The sequence below is a fragment of the Anomalospiza imberbis genome, chromosome 20 (genome assembly GCF_031753505.1).
Source record: "Anomalospiza imberbis isolate Cuckoo-Finch-1a 21T00152 chromosome 20, ASM3175350v1, whole genome shotgun sequence".
Classification (NCBI taxonomy): Eukaryota; Metazoa; Chordata; class Aves; order Passeriformes; family Viduidae; genus Anomalospiza; species Anomalospiza imberbis.
In genome coordinates this window covers 6728993-6743386 of record NC_089700.1, presented here as the reverse complement: position 1 = coordinate 6743386, position 14394 = coordinate 6728993, and the positions used below count along the sequence as shown (strand labels likewise).

The window sequence follows — 14394 nt, the reverse complement described above, 5'->3', positions numbered from 1 at the left end:
CTGCTCGGTGTCACTTCCATGGCAGGCAGCGACCCCCACGCTGATTTCGCAGGACACCTCTTCAGGACCCTCTGTGACCAGCGAGGGGGCACAGGGTGGAGGTAAAGGGCACCAGGCACTGTGGTGGTCGCGGTGAGGCTGTGACCACCCTGGCACAGTGCTTTGAACCTGTTTGGTATCAGCAGGGGGCAAATACCCATTGCTTGGTGGAAACTCAGAGCAGCTCTTCTGGGTGGGCTCGGGATTTGCATGATAAAAGAAAGAGCAGAAGCAGCCTGGGCCTCTTTTGTTTTCTTTTTTCCAGGCCAGACGTGCTCAGGGCAGAAATGCTTAAATGCTTTGGGCATTTCTCGGATGTGCTGGGAGGAGCAGCTTAAATCCTTGACTCCAAAACCAGGTTGTTGCCAGGTCAGACTGAGACTTAAATTCGAGTTGATGTTTGGATGTGACAGAGTCGTTCTTAATCCTCTCTGAATCCACTACGAAAGGACAGACGGAGGAAAGGGACATCATCCCACAAGGAAGGACGGCGAACAAGGCACCCCGAGCAGCACAAAACTGCGGGAGAAGCTCGGCACAGAACCAGTAAGGAATTTCCTGATAAATTATTATTAATCAGGGGTAACCGTAAGGGCTGTTGCAGTATAGAGCAGCAGAGGGTTTGCTGCCCGGGGGCAGAAGAATTCAAACCATTCCCTTAAGCTTGTCCTGACTAGCCCAGAGAAATGAGCTTTGTTTTGCTTTTAGTTTTGCTTTGCTTTGCTTTTTGGGAGAGATTTCAGACCCAGCAGCCTGGGCTCTGGATCTGCAGCGGTTCCCAGCCTTGTCCTGGGGGATCAGCCCCATTTCCCGACTTCTCCTTACTGGATCTGCTCAGCCCTTGGCTGCAGGAGCTCCCCGGGGCCCCTTCATCCAACCAACCCCTCTCCTGGGATCTGCTCCTGGCAGGGAAGGGCTCGCTGAGCCTTCATGGGTCTGTGGCTGGTGGTTGGGAGCCTGGAGCAGCAGGAGGGAGCTTTGTCTTAGCTGATCAGCCAAAGCAGCTCAGACAATGCCCAGCCCTTCTCCCCCAGAGCCTCCTGCAAGCCCGAACCCTCGCAGGGCTGTTGTCCCACAGGACCGGTTCAACAGCGATGGGATGAAGCTGTAGTGCAGCACTGGGCTGGTGCTGGCACTTGGGGACAATGTCAGCCCTGCCATAGCTGAGGCCAGGGGACAAGGAATGGGATGAGGGCTGCAGAAGTTCTGCCCCAAAAGCCGATGTCTGGTAGCTGCCCTCAGCTCCTTGGGGCTTCCAGGTGGAAATGCCTGTCTCAAAACCAAATAAAGCTCTTTCCAGCAAGATGCCAGGAGCAGATGATGCCAGGAACTGCCAGTGTCTCAGCAGGCAGAGGAAAGACCCCTGGAGAAGTGGACACCCTGCTCACCCCAAATCTTGCATCACTTAAGGCCCAAAGCTGCACCACTCCTGCCCAAGGGCTGGGACAGATCCCTTGGAGCTCCTGTCCCAGCAGAGGCAGAAGAAGCAGGATTGCTGCAGCCTTGTGTGCATTTGCTCCTTGCCCCGATTAAATAAACATCCCAGAGTTATCAGGAGCTGCCAAAAGAGCTGAGTCGACATTAATTAGTAACTGAAAGATTGGTTGGAAGGGGAATGACGGGAGCAAAATACACAGGCTTTTGTTTGCCTTCTGCAGTGAAAGTGCTGAGGGCTCCTGCCCTCGGCCGCTCACCTCTGGCCTCTGGTCCCCACGCACAGAGGTGGCACCTGCCCCATCCCAAGCCACCCTGCCTTGGGGCTCCCCAGGTCTGTTCCCAGCCTTGACATTGAGAAAGCTGAAATCCCAAGAATAAGCCTTCCAAAATGGTGATGTTTTGGGCAAGCATAAGCCCAGGGCTTTTCTTTTTGTCTTCTGAGCGTCGCTCCTCCATCCCATCTCATTTGGGTTTTTGTCTTTGCCAAGACCAGGCTGGGAAACAGCTGATTGCTTTTACACCATTAGGTATGTTATGAAATGAGTGTGGCAGGACCTCAAAATGATTCCTGACTGTCTTTCTGCTGTCCCTCCCCAGTCTCTGAACAGTGCCCAACCTGCACCAGGGCTGGGGAGGAGCTGCTTACACTCGTGGCATCCCTGTCCCTCTGCAGACAGACCCAGCTCAGTGTGAGTGGGAGATCATCTCTGCCCCTTTCCCCTGTTCCGACCTTGGGCTGTTTGCTTTCTCCCGCCGGGGCAGGCTGAGCAAACACTGGATGCTGGGGCTGTGCTGTGCTCCAGCCCGCACAGTCGCAGGAGGTCTGAGCTCCCGGACACCCAGGATGAGGCTGCTCTTCCCTGCCCTCGTGCTGGCCCTGCTCGCCACCACCCGTGCTGCAGAAGGTGAGATTTAGCCAGCCAACACCTTACCAGGTGCTTTGGGGATGGAGAAGGAGTGATTCCTGGGCTGATGGAGAGGCTGGACAGCCCGGGCAGGGTGGGAATGGAGCGGATGGTGGCCATGGCCACACTGGCTGTACCCTGAAGGATGGGGAGAAAGCAAGTGGGCAGCACATGGGGGTCAATGGTGCCTTGGCAAATCCCTGCCCATCCACAGCTGGGCTGCCAGCGTGGAACTGGGAGCGTGGTACAGCCCAATCTGTGGCTCCCATCCCAGCAGGACCAGAGTGGGAGCAGGGCAAGGAGCTGCTGTAGCCCCTGGTGATGGAGTTGACCATGAAGGGGTGGGGTACCCCCAACCAGGACATCCCCAAGTTTGTTTTCCCCCATGGGGCTGGGCTGGGAGGGGAGGCATGGCCCCCACTGCCCCACTCCATATTACCCCTCCTGAGCTGTGGGGTGGCTTTTGCAGACTCCTGTGAGGGCCGCTGTGAAGAAGGCTTCAATGCAGGCCACAAGTGCCAGTGTGACACCCTCTGTGTGTACTACCAGAGCTGCTGCAGTGACTACTCCACCGTCTGCAAAGCCAAAGGTAGTGTCCCCATGGCCACCCTCCTGGCCAGGGCACAGGGTGGCTGTGGGTGCTCCGCACCGTCGGGTCTGTGCTGGGTCAGCTCTGCACTCACCTGCATCTGCGGGGTGAAGTCAGCACCAGGATTTGCTGCAGCACCGGGGGTTTTTGGAAGCTGGGTCATTGCCATCTGGAGCGTGGGATCTGTGCTAATTGGATAGATTGGTTAGTAGGAAAAATGTCTTCTCTGAAAGGGTGCTCAGGCATTGGAATAGGCTGTCCAGGTGGAGTCACCATCTGTGGAAGTGTTCTAAAAAAAGTGTACTTGTGGCACTTGGGGACATGGCTGGCAGTGCTGGGTTAAATTGGACTTGATGATTTTAGAGGTCTTTTTCAACCTTAATGACTCCATGAATCTGTAAATCTCTATTGCCTGGGAGGGAGCATCTCCTGCCCCCAGACCCAGTGGGAACCAACCTGCTCCCTCCTGCAGTGACCCGGGGAGATGTCTTTGCCTTGCCGGAGGACGACTACCTGGACTACAACCTCACTGTCGACTTTGTCACGGAGGAGGTGCCTGTGGCAGACCCCACAGAGCTGCCCACAGCCCCAGTGCCGGTGGAGACCACACCAGAGAGCAAGCCAAACCCCGAGGAGACATTGCCAGAGGTGCCCGACACCACCCCAGAAGTGTCTGAGGAGCCTGAGGAGCTGTGCAGCGGGAAACCTTTTGATGCCTTCACCGACCTCAAGAACGGTTCTCTTTACGCTTTCCGAGGTACTCTGGGGGCCTTCCCCAGGCACGTGGGACACGTGGGACATGCTGCCACGCTGTCACCCTGTGCTGGTGTCTGCAGTCCCTCCTGCTGCCCCTACGTCTCCTCTCTCCCCAGGGAAGTACTTCTATGAGCTGGACAAGACCAGTGTGAGGCCTGGCTACCCCAAGCTCATCAGTGACGTCTGGGGCATCGAGGGCCCCATCGATGCAGCCTTCACACGCATCAACTGCCAGGGCAAGACTTACCTCTTCAAGGTGGGCTGCAGGGCTGGGGGTACTCCCAGGGTGGCCAGCACAGCACCTCAGCCCGCCCTATAGCCCCTTCTGGCACCTCCCATATACCCACACACGCAGTGGTTGCCAGAGACCCTAAATCCCCGTGGTTGTTCTGGGACCCCAAGCAACCACAGCCCCGTGATAGGGCTCCCCAGCATCCACTCCCTCCTCCTGGCAGACCCGTGGCTGGGGGATGTTGCACCTGTAACCCCTCTCTGTCCCCCACCCCCCAGGGCACCCAGTACTGGCGCTTTGATGACGGAGCCCTGGACCCTGGGTACCCTCGGGACATCTCCGAGGGCTTTGAGGGCATCCCCGACAACGTGGATGCAGCGTTCGCCCTCCCCGCCCACAGCTACCACGGCAATGAGAGAGTCTATTTCTTCAAGGGTAAGGGGGGCAGCCCCTGATCCTGGCAGAGCCTGGCACCACTGGGCACAGGCTAGACACCCCTCCAGTGCTTGTCCCCCACTAATGCCTTGCTCATCCTCTCCTAGACAAGTACTACTGGTCCTACGACTTTGCCCAGCAGCCCACGCAGGCCGACTGCGAGAAGTCCTCCCCCTCCACGGTGTTCAAGCACTACGCCTTCATGAACCGGGACAGCTGGGAGGATGTTTTCCAGCTCCTCTTTGGCGGCAGGATGCGTAAGGGCTGGGCCAGCCCCGCGGGGAAGGGCTGGCGGGTCCCAGCAGCGGGCATTGACAGGGCACAAGGCATGCAGACACCCAGGGAGGAGGGAGCAATCCCTGGGAGCAAGGCGGGGCAGGATGAGCCATCACATCCTGCCCAGGAACCCCGCAGGCCACAGCTGCACCTCCCACAGCATCCCAAATCCCCATCACCAGCCACCTCACACCACGGTGTCACTGCTGGGGACTGTTTATTATCACTGGAGCTGGACAAGCCGCAGGAAAACCCCAGCCCTGGGCAGGGGGAATGAAAGAGAGGAGGAGAAGGGGGCTCAGCAGCACACAGCTGATCCCAGCCAAGGGGGTGGGGGGCCACTCCTGGCTCAGCCTGGCCTGTGTCACTGTCACACATCCCATCCAGGCTGGGATCCTTCGGATCATTCCTCTGGGTCTCGGAGCAGGTGCTGGGTGCTGTCTGTGGGGGTGGGCTCAGCTCGCCCCACACGCTGCTGGCCCTCTCACTCACCCTCTGCTCCTTTTCCAGCCGGGGCGAACGGCCCGTGGTACATCAGCCGGGACTGGCGGGGGGTGCCCAGCCGCCTGGACGCTGCCATGGCCGGCCGCATCTACGTGGCCTCCCAGCAGCCCCGGAGGAGGAAGTCTCGCCGTCAGCGCAAGAGGTACAACCACCACCGGTCACTGAATTTGGGATTCTGGAGCTGGCTGCAAAATGACCCCGACTCAGCAGGTGTTGAAAGCGATGGGCTGTCGGGCTCCACGTGTGAGATGCTCCAGAGTGTTTACTTCTTTGTCGGAGGTGAGTCTGGTCTGGCAGGATCCAGGAATGATGTGTGATCAGGGCTGCCGGGGCATGGGGAGGGCTCCTCTCTCTCTGCAATGGCTCCGGGGTGCAGAGGGACGGTGCTGGCAGTGAGGGCTGGCAGCTCCCCAGAGCTGGGGACAGTCCTGACGGCCATGTCCCCTTCCCCAGACAAGTACTACCGTGTCAACCTGCGCACCAAGCGCGTGGACCTGGTGCGGCCGCGCTACCCCCGCTCCATCGCCCAGTACTGGCTGGACTGCCCCCAGCCCGGGGAGGAGAGCACCTGATGGGATCCCTGGAGCCACCAGCAGCACAGCCCCAGCTAGACAGAAATAAACTGTGAGAGCCATGCAGGCTGGAGAACTCTGTCTGTCCATCCATCCAACCGTCTGTGCCATGGTTTGTGCAGTCCTTGCTGTCCAAGGTCCCACGTCCCCGAGGGCTGTGCTTGTCCCCCCAGTCTGTGCCAGATCCCTGATGCTGGCCCCATCCATGCTGTGCCTGTGGCAGCTCAGATCTGCTCTGCCAGCCAGTCCAGTGCCTCTTCCCACTGGAGGAGAGGGACAGTGCTGGCAGCTGCCAGCGGGGAGCAGCGGGGTCAGGTTTCCATCTCCCCAGGATCAGTGCACAGCCCCACATGTGAGTGGCTGTGCAGGGATGGGTGCCCATCCAAGGCCCTGCCTGGTCTCCCAGCACTGCCCTGCTCACCTCTGGGCTCTGGCAGCCCTGGCCACGGCGGTGCTGAAGGGATGACCCTTCCCTCAGAGCTGGGGACGTGCTCAGGGCCTGGCAGCTCCCGGTGCAGCAGGTGCTGCTGAGACAAGCTTCTGCTCCTGCCATGACTCCTGCCATGAGGACACATGAACAAATGCTCACTTACTGTCCCACCACGCCCCGAAACTCCAGGGAACTCCTGAGCTGCAGCTGATGCCCAAGGAGTGGCTCTCACCGCTTCCTCTGGTGCAGCTGGGGGTGCCCATGGGGGTGATGGGAGCCAGGCAGAGCCGTGTCCTCCTGTCCAGGTGGCAGAAGACCAGCACTTCCCTCGGGGGGCACTGGCTGTGGCACGGCGGGCACTGGCAGCACCTGGGGGTGAGCAGAGCGGTCAAGGTGGCTGTGCCACCCCTGTGCCATCCCCTGCAAAGAGACCCCTGGGGCTGCACCTGGAACATGGTGGCATCAGCTGGCCCGGGGCAGCACTGTGGGCACCCTGGGCAGCTGGGGTGGCTGGAGGCAGGAGGGAGCTTCTGCAAGAGAGGACAGCAGTGGGTGGGTGGTCTGTGCAGGCTCAGCCTGCCGTGGGCAGGATGACTGCCGACCCCAGGCCCCCACTCTCACCGGCAGCCGGGGGACAGAGCTGGGTGTCGTGTTGGGCCGCCGGTGCCTCGCCGAGTGCCTGTGGGGGACGTGCAGGGTGCGGGCACTCTGGAGCAGGGGCTGGCTGTCACAGGAGCTGCGCGTGGCTCTGTGGGATGGCCCAGCTGGGATGTCACCTCTGAGGTGTGGGGACAGACGGGGCTGCCTGGGGAGCAGTGAGGAAGCCCAGCAGGGCATTGGCAGCCTCCAGAGAGCCCTGCCCAGCCCCACGGAGTCACTGAGGAAGGCTGGTTGGTGCAGGGTGCTGCCCAGGCAGGGGCTCTGGCTGCCCTGTCAGCCCCTTGATCCCCTATTCAGGGGTCCCACACAAGTCTCCCATACCTCATCTGCTCGTTCTCCACCACGAAGTCCCGCAGGAGACCGTAGAGGCTGGGCCAGGCTGGGGTTCCTTCTGGCGGGAGCTGCCCTGCAGGGCCGTACCTGTCTCTAGAGCTCTCCCATGCTTTTGGAGGGTTCCCTGTGACCTCCGTGCTCCTCACTGGCACTCTGGGCAGGCACAGCTGCTGGCGCAGGGAGAGGTTTTCCAGCTGCAGGGCATGGATTTCTTGCTCCAAGGTTTGCAGCAGCTTCTCCCGGGACACCTGGGACCAGTGGGTGGATAAAGGGGTGGGTCAGGAGGGTCCCAGCAGCGGGGCAGAGGAGCACAGAGGGGTTCTCTGTCTGCGATACCCTGTTGGCCAGGGGCCTGGTGGTGACCTTCCGGGCACGGCTGGCGTAGTGCAGTGTGCTCAGAGTCTCTGAGAGGCAGCGTGAAGATGGGGAGATGCAGGCGACCTGCCAGCGAGGAAGAGATGCAGGCAAACTGTCATCCAGAGGGTCATCATCCTTTTCCAGCCTTCCCCTCCAGGGGTGAGACCCTTGCCCAGCCTCCTCCGTGGTTTTACCATCAGGGTAATGCCCGAGCCGCCCAGCGAGCGAGCCAGCAGCCGGGTGAGCTTGCTGTCCCGGTAGGGGATGTGCATTCGCTTCCCTCGGGGTTTGGCCAACAGGGAGATGCAGTGTCCTGCCGGAGGATGAGCCACAAAGGATGTGAAAAGGCTCTGGTGGGGGCCAGCAGGGCGCTCCCAGGGCGGGTTCCCCAGCCCTTACCCAGTGCCAGGAGGCTGCGGTTGATGCTGTTGGCCTCCACAGAGAGCTCCCCGCTGGAGCCGGTCTCCTTCACCCGCTCGCTGCCAGCCAAGTCCACGAAGCACAGCGTGCCCTGCTTGCTGGGGCAGGCGCTGGCCTGGAGAACCACGTTGGGGGGTGATGCTTTGGCCCCCATCACCCTTTCCCCGTGGCCCACAGCACTGTCCCGACTCCTGGATCTTGGATAGGATTCCCGGCTGCTCACTCCAGCCCCACCCATGTATCCTTGAGGAGACCATGACCCCCCCACCGTGGGGGTGTTCGCACCCCCGCGCTGAGCCCTGAGCCCCCCAGCCCTGCCCAGGAGCAGGATGCGCGCTCACGGCTCGGCTGCGGACGTGGACGGTCAGAAGGGCGTGGCTGCGGCTCGAGTGCCTGTTGAGGGCATGTGCCGAGGTCCGGCGCCTCTGGGATCCTGCCAGGGGGGGAATTGATTGCATGACACCCCACATCCCTGCCCCAACCCCAGAGCATCCACTGCCCAGCACCCCCTGCCAGACCAGAGCTGCCTTGGCTCTGCAGCTGTACGGGGAGCCGCTCCTCTTGGCTGCCATCAGAGCGCCACCAGCCCTGGGACGGTCTGCGGGGGGCTGAATCCCCCCATACCGGGTCTAGCAGGCCCTGAACATGTCCCAGCCCCGTGCCTGTGGCTCAGCACCTTGCAGGAGCAGGCTGACGATGGCCTCCAGGCTCTCGAATTCCACACTGAGCTGGTTCTCCACGTAGAAGCCGCGGGTTTTGCTCCAGCGCAGGGGCAGGGCGCACGGTGGTCCCGGGCTCAGCAGGTCCCGGACCTGGGATATGGCAGGGGAAAGGCACCGGGGGAGCGGGGCACGGGGTGCCAGCAAGGCCGGAGTGGGCGGCTGGGCAGGCACTTACCTGTTCGTTGTAGATCTCCAGGTAGGAAGCACTGAGAGCCAGGTCAGAGCCACGGCTCCGGCTCTGCTCCAGGAGGCAGGTGAAGGACCTCTGCATCAGCCCCAGCAGGGCCGGGGACGCTGGCTGGGTCTTGCTCTGCAAAGGTGCCAGGATGGTGAGCGGTCGCATCGGGCACCCGCCTGCACCATGACCGGGTGGGAAGAGCTCATCCCACGGTCGGGATCAGGTGAGATGGTCAGCGTTGTACCTGGGCGAGGGGCCCCATCAGGGTGTAGGTCTTCCCCGAGCCGGTCTGCCCGAAGGCAAAGACGGTGCAGGAGAAGCTGTGGAAGATGCTGAGCGTCAGGCCTGGCCGCAGGCGGTGGCACAGCGATGCCACCTCCCGACATAGCCCGGGCAGTGCAAACGCGCCGGAAAGGCCCGGCGTGGGGTGGATGGAGGGTTGGGGTCCCCGGGGCGCTCTCTGGGACTCACCCGTCTATGGCCAGCTCCACCAGCTGCCTCATCCCGCTGCCTTCGAACACAGCCTCCTGCGAGGCGCCGGAGTCGAACACGGCGCTGAAGCCAAAGGTGGCATCGTGCCTGGCCGCGCTTACCTGGCCGTGGGGACAGCGGTGGCTCAGGGGCTGCCGCAACCCTCCCCAAGCCCGACACCCCGACGGGGAGGTGGCACTTACGTGGACGGCGCCGTTACCGAGGCTGTGCACAACTTGCTGGTCACCTCGCCGCGTCTCCGTGCAGGTCAGTGGCCGGACTCTAAGGGTGGGGTGTGGACGGGGACACAGAGGTGTCGCTGCACGGGGACCCTGGGGAGCCCTGCTGTGACCCCGCCACAGGCAGGGAGGTTCCTGCCGCGTCCCTGAGCCCGTTCGTCTCCCCTTACCTTAGCACCACTCTCAGACGCGTCTCTCTGCCCTCCACGGGCCCCTCCCGCTCCTCTCCAGGACTCCTTTGGGGAACAGAGGGCAGCAGGTTGGTGGGTGCCCCTCAGCTGGGGCGTTCTGCCCGCGGGCACCTCGGGGGCTGGGGTAGAGGGACCCCCGGTCATGCTGTGGTCGCACGATCCTCCCACCTCCACTGTGCCCTGAGGCCTGGCAGGGGACAGAGCTCACTGTCCCCGCCACGTCGCCGCAGGACGGTCCTGTCCCCCCCCCAGCCTTTTTGGGATGCCACCTCCCGCTGCCTGTATCAGTCGGGCAGTCACTGCCCAAGTCCTGCTGCTCCAGGACGGGGTGGCCTCTGTCTCTGCCGTCGCCGCGACAACTTACGGTCTCTCCTGGCCCCGTGGGAGCGTTCTGGTCCGGGGGTCCGGCTGGGGGTCCCTGCCCCGCTCCCCCTCTGGGTCCATGCGCCCCCCAGCACCCGGTGCTCGGGGTGCCCGCAGCGCCCGGCCGGTCCCGGCGGGAGCCACCCCCAGCCGGCCCCGGCCGCCCCGCACAACCGGTACCACCGCTCCGGTTAAACATTGACCGGTGCCAGCCCTGCGGGAGAGCGGCGGTCGCACGGCGGGGGGCGAGCGGGGGAGGGCGGGGAGCCGGGGAGGGAGCGCAAGGGGCGGGTGGCAGGTGGGTCCCCGAGCCCTGGGATCCTCACGGGTCCCAGCGTGCCCCGACGGCGGCGTGGGGACACCTGTACGAGTAGCTGGTGGAGATACTGGTCCCCGGGGATGCTGGGGAGTCAGTCGGGGCTGTCGGGCCTCTGCCATTGGGGGCGCGGAGCTGGGATCGGCCCCGGGAGCCCTTGGGAAGGGTTCGGGGGGGACAGCACCACCCGCTCGGGGCGGTCCCAGCCCGCCGGGGGGGACCCGGCGGGGATAAAAGCCGGGGCGGCGGCGGGCCCGGGGAAGCCGGGCAGGATGAGCGCGGCCCCGGGCACCTCCCGCGCTCCCCAGCCGCTGCTCCGCTTCCCCGATGGGGCGGGCGGGCCGGGTGGCGGGCGGGCGGCGGGGGGGGGCGGCGCCCCGGGGCCGTGCCCCTGTCCCTGTCCCTGCCCGGGGGGCCCGCGGAAACGGCGGCGGACCACGTTCAGCCGGGGGCAGCTGTCGGAGCTGGAGCGAGCCTTCGCCGCCGTGCCCTACCCGGACATCGCCACCCGGGAGCGCCTGGCCGAGCTCACCCAGCTGCCCGAGGCCAAAATCCAGGTGAGCACAGGCGGGACCCTCCCCTCCATCCCTTCCTCCTTCCCTCCCGGGGCACTCTCTCCTCCGCGGGGCCACACTATAGGGGCGCTGTCGGTGTCTCACAGTTCCCCTCGCCCGTCCCAGGTCTGGTTCCAGAACCGCCGCGCCCGCAGGATCCGTAGCGCCAAGCCGGAGCCGCCACCGCTACCGCCGCTGCCGCCGCCCGGAGAGCGGGGTCCCCCCGCGGCACCTCCCGACGGCTGCATCCCGTGCCCGGCCCCTGCCCTGCCGCCGCCGCCATCCCACAGCCCCGCTCGGGGCCTCCCCACCTCGCTGGGCTCCATCTCCGACCTCATCTACAGCGCGGCCATCACCAACCTGGGCGAGCCATAGCCGTGGCAAGGACCCCTGGCTTCTAGGGACCCTCCTGGCACCGCGACCCCCCCGGATTAGCGCCACGATTTCATTAGGGTGCGGAATTACTGCCGGTCCCAAAGGCTCCGAGGATGTCATCCAATATCCTAAATGCTGGTGCGGCCACAGCAGGGGCAGCTCCCCATCAGCTCCCTAATACCGACTAATCTTTTGGAAAAAATACCTTAATCTGAGGCCGTATCCACGGATGATTGTGGCGCGGCCGCCCCTAATCCGCAGGCACGTTCGCAGGTGCCGGCAGATCTCCCTGGATCAGATATTAAACCGTGTTTCCAGGGGGGCTTAGCTGCCATCAGAGCATTAATCACTGTGTCTGGCCCTGGCAGAGTGCCCACCCGGCAGGTGTCTGGCGTGGGTGTCCCCTCCCTGCTGTGGGTGCACTGAGCTGGCTCTGCTCTCTGACCCACGGCACCTGAGAAACCCCTGGGCTCAGTGTTGAAGGGTGTTCCTTCCCTACCTCCAGAATCTGGGCGCCCTTTGGCAGGGGGTTGGGAGCACCGTGCTTCCCTCACTGTGCAGGCACAGGAAGGTTTGGACAGGAGATGGAGCAGGATGCGGAGGGAGAGGGAAGATTCACATCTTAGCGGTGTCTTAGATGCCACATCAATGTTTCTCATACCAACAGACACCTCCTGACATGCAGCAAAAAGGTTACGAACACACAGTGTTATTAATTTCCAGAATAAAAGGACAAGAATTTCCCAGAACAGGGATGGCAGGAGCTGATGCCCCTCTCCCTGCTGGGGTGGTCGGAATCCACAGCCATTCTCTCTCCTGTTCTGCAGCTCTGGGATTTCCAACACATGATTCATTTCAGGAGCGGGAAGCAAAGGACGAGCCTGAGGAGTGCAGCAGTCTTCCCACAGCAGGAACAGGTACAGACAAGACAAGATCTGTCCCAAATTAGCAGCTCCTGGGGAGGACAAAATCCTCCAGCACAAAGCCTGCAGTTCATGGTCACAGTTTCCCAAGGTCCCCTTCGAGGGTCCGCACCATCACGTACAGCTCGGCCAAGCCCACCACCGAGGCCACAATGACAGCTGACAGGACACGCTGGGGACACAGGAGAGAGAGAGGTGACCCTGGGTGTCTGGCCTGGCCAGCACAGAGGGGCTGCCAGGGGCTGGGCTCGCTCACCGCCGCTGTCTCTGCGAACACGTACTGGCTGCCCAGGTAGGTGCAGGCAAAGGCGGCCACCACGGTGACAATGAAGTTGAAGATGGTGATGACAACGGCCTTCACGGAGCGAACTGGGCACAGAGGGGTGAAGGAGCTGATTTTAGGTTACATCTCCCCAGCTGGGAGATGTAATCCTGCAGGAATCACATGCTTGGTGCCTCCAGAAATATTGGTAAGAATGACCAAGAGGCTCCTTTATTCAAGGAACACTTCAGTGCATGAAAACCTTCTGGTGAGATATCCCGAGAGGGAAGGGCTGTCACCAGCTGGAGATGGAACAGTTCCCATGCCTGACCTGCCACATGTCAACAGGACAGGGAGCCACTCACCTTGCCTCCCAAATTCAGCCAGTGGCCCATTCATCTCCTGAAAGAAGGGATTGAAACAGCTTGTGATCACTCGTATGTTCATGTTAATAGTAATGTTATTACTGTGTGTGCAGAATAAAAGCAATGCCAATGCCCTGTCCCCAAGACTCTGAGGTTTTGGGTGGGTGGCTGTGGGGGAGCAGCAGTGTCACAGCACACAGGTTTCTCTGAGATTTTGCACCAGCTCTGCTAAAACCATCCTGGATTATAGATCACAGCATGGTTTGGCCTGGAAGGGCACCTTAAAGACCATCTTGTTCTAGCCTCTGCCATGAGCAGGGACACCTTTCACTAAACCAGGTCAAACCTTGGCAGAGAGCAAAGCAGATCTTCCCATGAGAGTTAATGTGTACCTGGATGGCAGGTACAGTGTGGAAGGGCAGAATGGGATCCCAAGGAATGCCAGCAGGAAGGGATGCTGACTTGTCTGAACAGTCACCCTGCCAGACGATCTCAGCTCTCTCAGGAAAGAATGAGTGCCCACATATGGTCTTGTATTTTCAGCTTTTACCTCAACATGAATGAGGCAATTTTAAAACTATGACAAAAATTTAACCAGCACAGATGCTCCCAGTCAAACATTTACAGCATGTGCTCAGTCTCCCAGAACAGAACCTGAGATCTCTGGTGCAGTAAGCAGTTCCCAAAAGTCAGTATGTCTAATTCACCACCCTGTTAACCCTGTCCTACCTCTGTCCCCAACACCAGATCTGTTGTTCCCGGTGTGTTTATGGTGTGCTCTCCTCCAGTGCCTGCCACATTCCCCCTGCACTGCACTCACACTAAGGGGGAAAATCTCCTTTGCTCTCGGGTGTTTGAGGGATGAGTCCTGGCAGCAGGCACTGCAGCAGCCCCTCACCTGGCCGGTGATGTTGCGGGTCATCCGCTTGTACTCCTCGTGTGCCAGCTTGGCCTTGATCCGCTCCAGCCGGGCCACCAGCTCGGGGTTCTGGGGGAGGCACAGACCCACCGTGAGGGCCGGGAGCCTCCGCCTCCTCCCGCGACTCCCGGCCGGCCCTCACTTACCCGCGGCGGCACCGGCACGTCGGGCAGGTGGATCTCGCATCCTTCCAGCAGCTCGTGTAGGTGCAGCGGAGACCCTGCGGGCGGGGCACGGGGCGGTCACGGCGCGATCGCGGTGCGATCCCGGCGCCCCGGCGCAGCGCGGCCTACCTGCCTCCCGCAGCGCGGCGTGCAGCCCCCGCAGCAGGCTGAAAGGCACCAGCCCTCCTTCCTCCGCCAGCGCCGCCTCCAACTCATCCCTCAGCCCGGCGGGCAGCGCTGCCAACTCGCCGGCCCGCACCGCCCGCCGCAGCCGCGGCCCGGCCCGCACCGACGACGCCATGATGGGCCCGGCCGGCGTTGCCGGGGCGACCGGGAGGGGCGGTGAGGGGAACCATAGAGACGGCGGGGCGGAGCGGCGCGGGCCGCGGGCGGGGCGGCGCGGCGCG

At 62.4% G+C, this 14394-nt stretch overlaps 4 protein-coding genes and 1 long non-coding RNA gene across 8 annotated transcripts; 3 read left to right on the top strand and 2 right to left on the bottom strand.

Annotated features, from left to right (window-relative positions):
* Window positions 1-348: 348 nt before the first annotated feature.
* VTN (vitronectin) lies at window positions 349-5821 on the top strand. The gene is made up of 9 exons (XM_068210427.1): window positions 349-585; window positions 2239-2381; window positions 2851-2970; window positions 3443-3727; window positions 3843-3982; window positions 4237-4393; window positions 4501-4650; window positions 5180-5452; window positions 5627-5821. Exons 2-9 carry the CDS (start codon window positions 2255-2257, stop codon window positions 5743-5745), a joined length of 1371 nt encoding a protein of 456 aa, XP_068066528.1. The 5' UTR covers window positions 349-585; window positions 2239-2254; the 3' UTR covers window positions 5746-5821.
* A 1-nt stretch (window position 5822) lies between these two features.
* On the bottom strand, window positions 5823-10547 carry KIF12 (kinesin family member 12). Of its 2 annotated transcripts, XM_068210425.1 has the most exons (17): window positions 10111-10547; window positions 9726-9791; window positions 9520-9598; window positions 9317-9438; window positions 9090-9165; window positions 8843-8977; window positions 8622-8757; window positions 8287-8378; window positions 7925-8060; window positions 7720-7838; window positions 7505-7609; window positions 7157-7416; window positions 6797-6980; window positions 6622-6705; window positions 6408-6544; window positions 6167-6303; window positions 5823-6034 (listed from the first exon to the last, which is right to left on the bottom strand). In XM_068210425.1, the coding sequence occupies exons 1-17, from the start codon at window positions 10545-10547 to the stop codon at window positions 5970-5972; spliced, it is 2370 nt and encodes a 789-aa protein (XP_068066526.1). In that variant the 3' UTR covers window positions 5823-5969. The 2 variants fall into 2 exon arrangements, with proteins under 2 accessions (XP_068066526.1, XP_068066525.1); XM_068210424.1 differs by having other exon boundaries at window positions 5898-6303.
* Window positions 10509-11740, top strand: SEBOX (SEBOX homeobox). Its single transcript, XM_068210429.1, has 2 exons — window positions 10509-10982; window positions 11106-11740. The coding sequence occupies exons 1-2, from the start codon at window positions 10509-10511 to the stop codon at window positions 11352-11354; spliced, it is 723 nt and encodes a 240-aa protein (XP_068066530.1). The 3' UTR covers window positions 11355-11740.
* A 311-nt stretch (window positions 11741-12051) lies between these two features.
* TMEM199 (transmembrane protein 199) lies at window positions 12052-14340 on the bottom strand. 3 transcript variants are annotated; one of them, XM_068210432.1, is made up of 6 exons: window positions 14117-14337; window positions 13970-14043; window positions 13803-13892; window positions 12905-12941; window positions 12534-12646; window positions 12217-12449 (listed from the first exon to the last, which is right to left on the bottom strand). In XM_068210432.1, exons 1-6 carry the CDS (start codon window positions 14286-14288, stop codon window positions 12354-12356), a joined length of 582 nt encoding a protein of 193 aa, XP_068066533.1. In that variant the 5' UTR covers window positions 14289-14337; the 3' UTR covers window positions 12217-12353. The 3 variants fall into 3 exon arrangements, with proteins under 3 accessions (XP_068066532.1, XP_068066533.1, XP_068066531.1); XM_068210431.1 differs by lacking the exon at window positions 12534-12646 and having other exon boundaries at window positions 12052-12449; window positions 14117-14339; XM_068210430.1 differs by having other exon boundaries at window positions 12217-12646; window positions 14117-14340.
* LOC137485760 (uncharacterized) lies at window positions 12541-13039 on the top strand. Its single transcript, XR_011005455.1, has 2 exons — window positions 12541-12679; window positions 12780-13039. It is a non-coding gene; the product is annotated as an uncharacterized lncRNA (long non-coding RNA).
* Window positions 14341-14394: the final 54 nt, after the last annotated feature.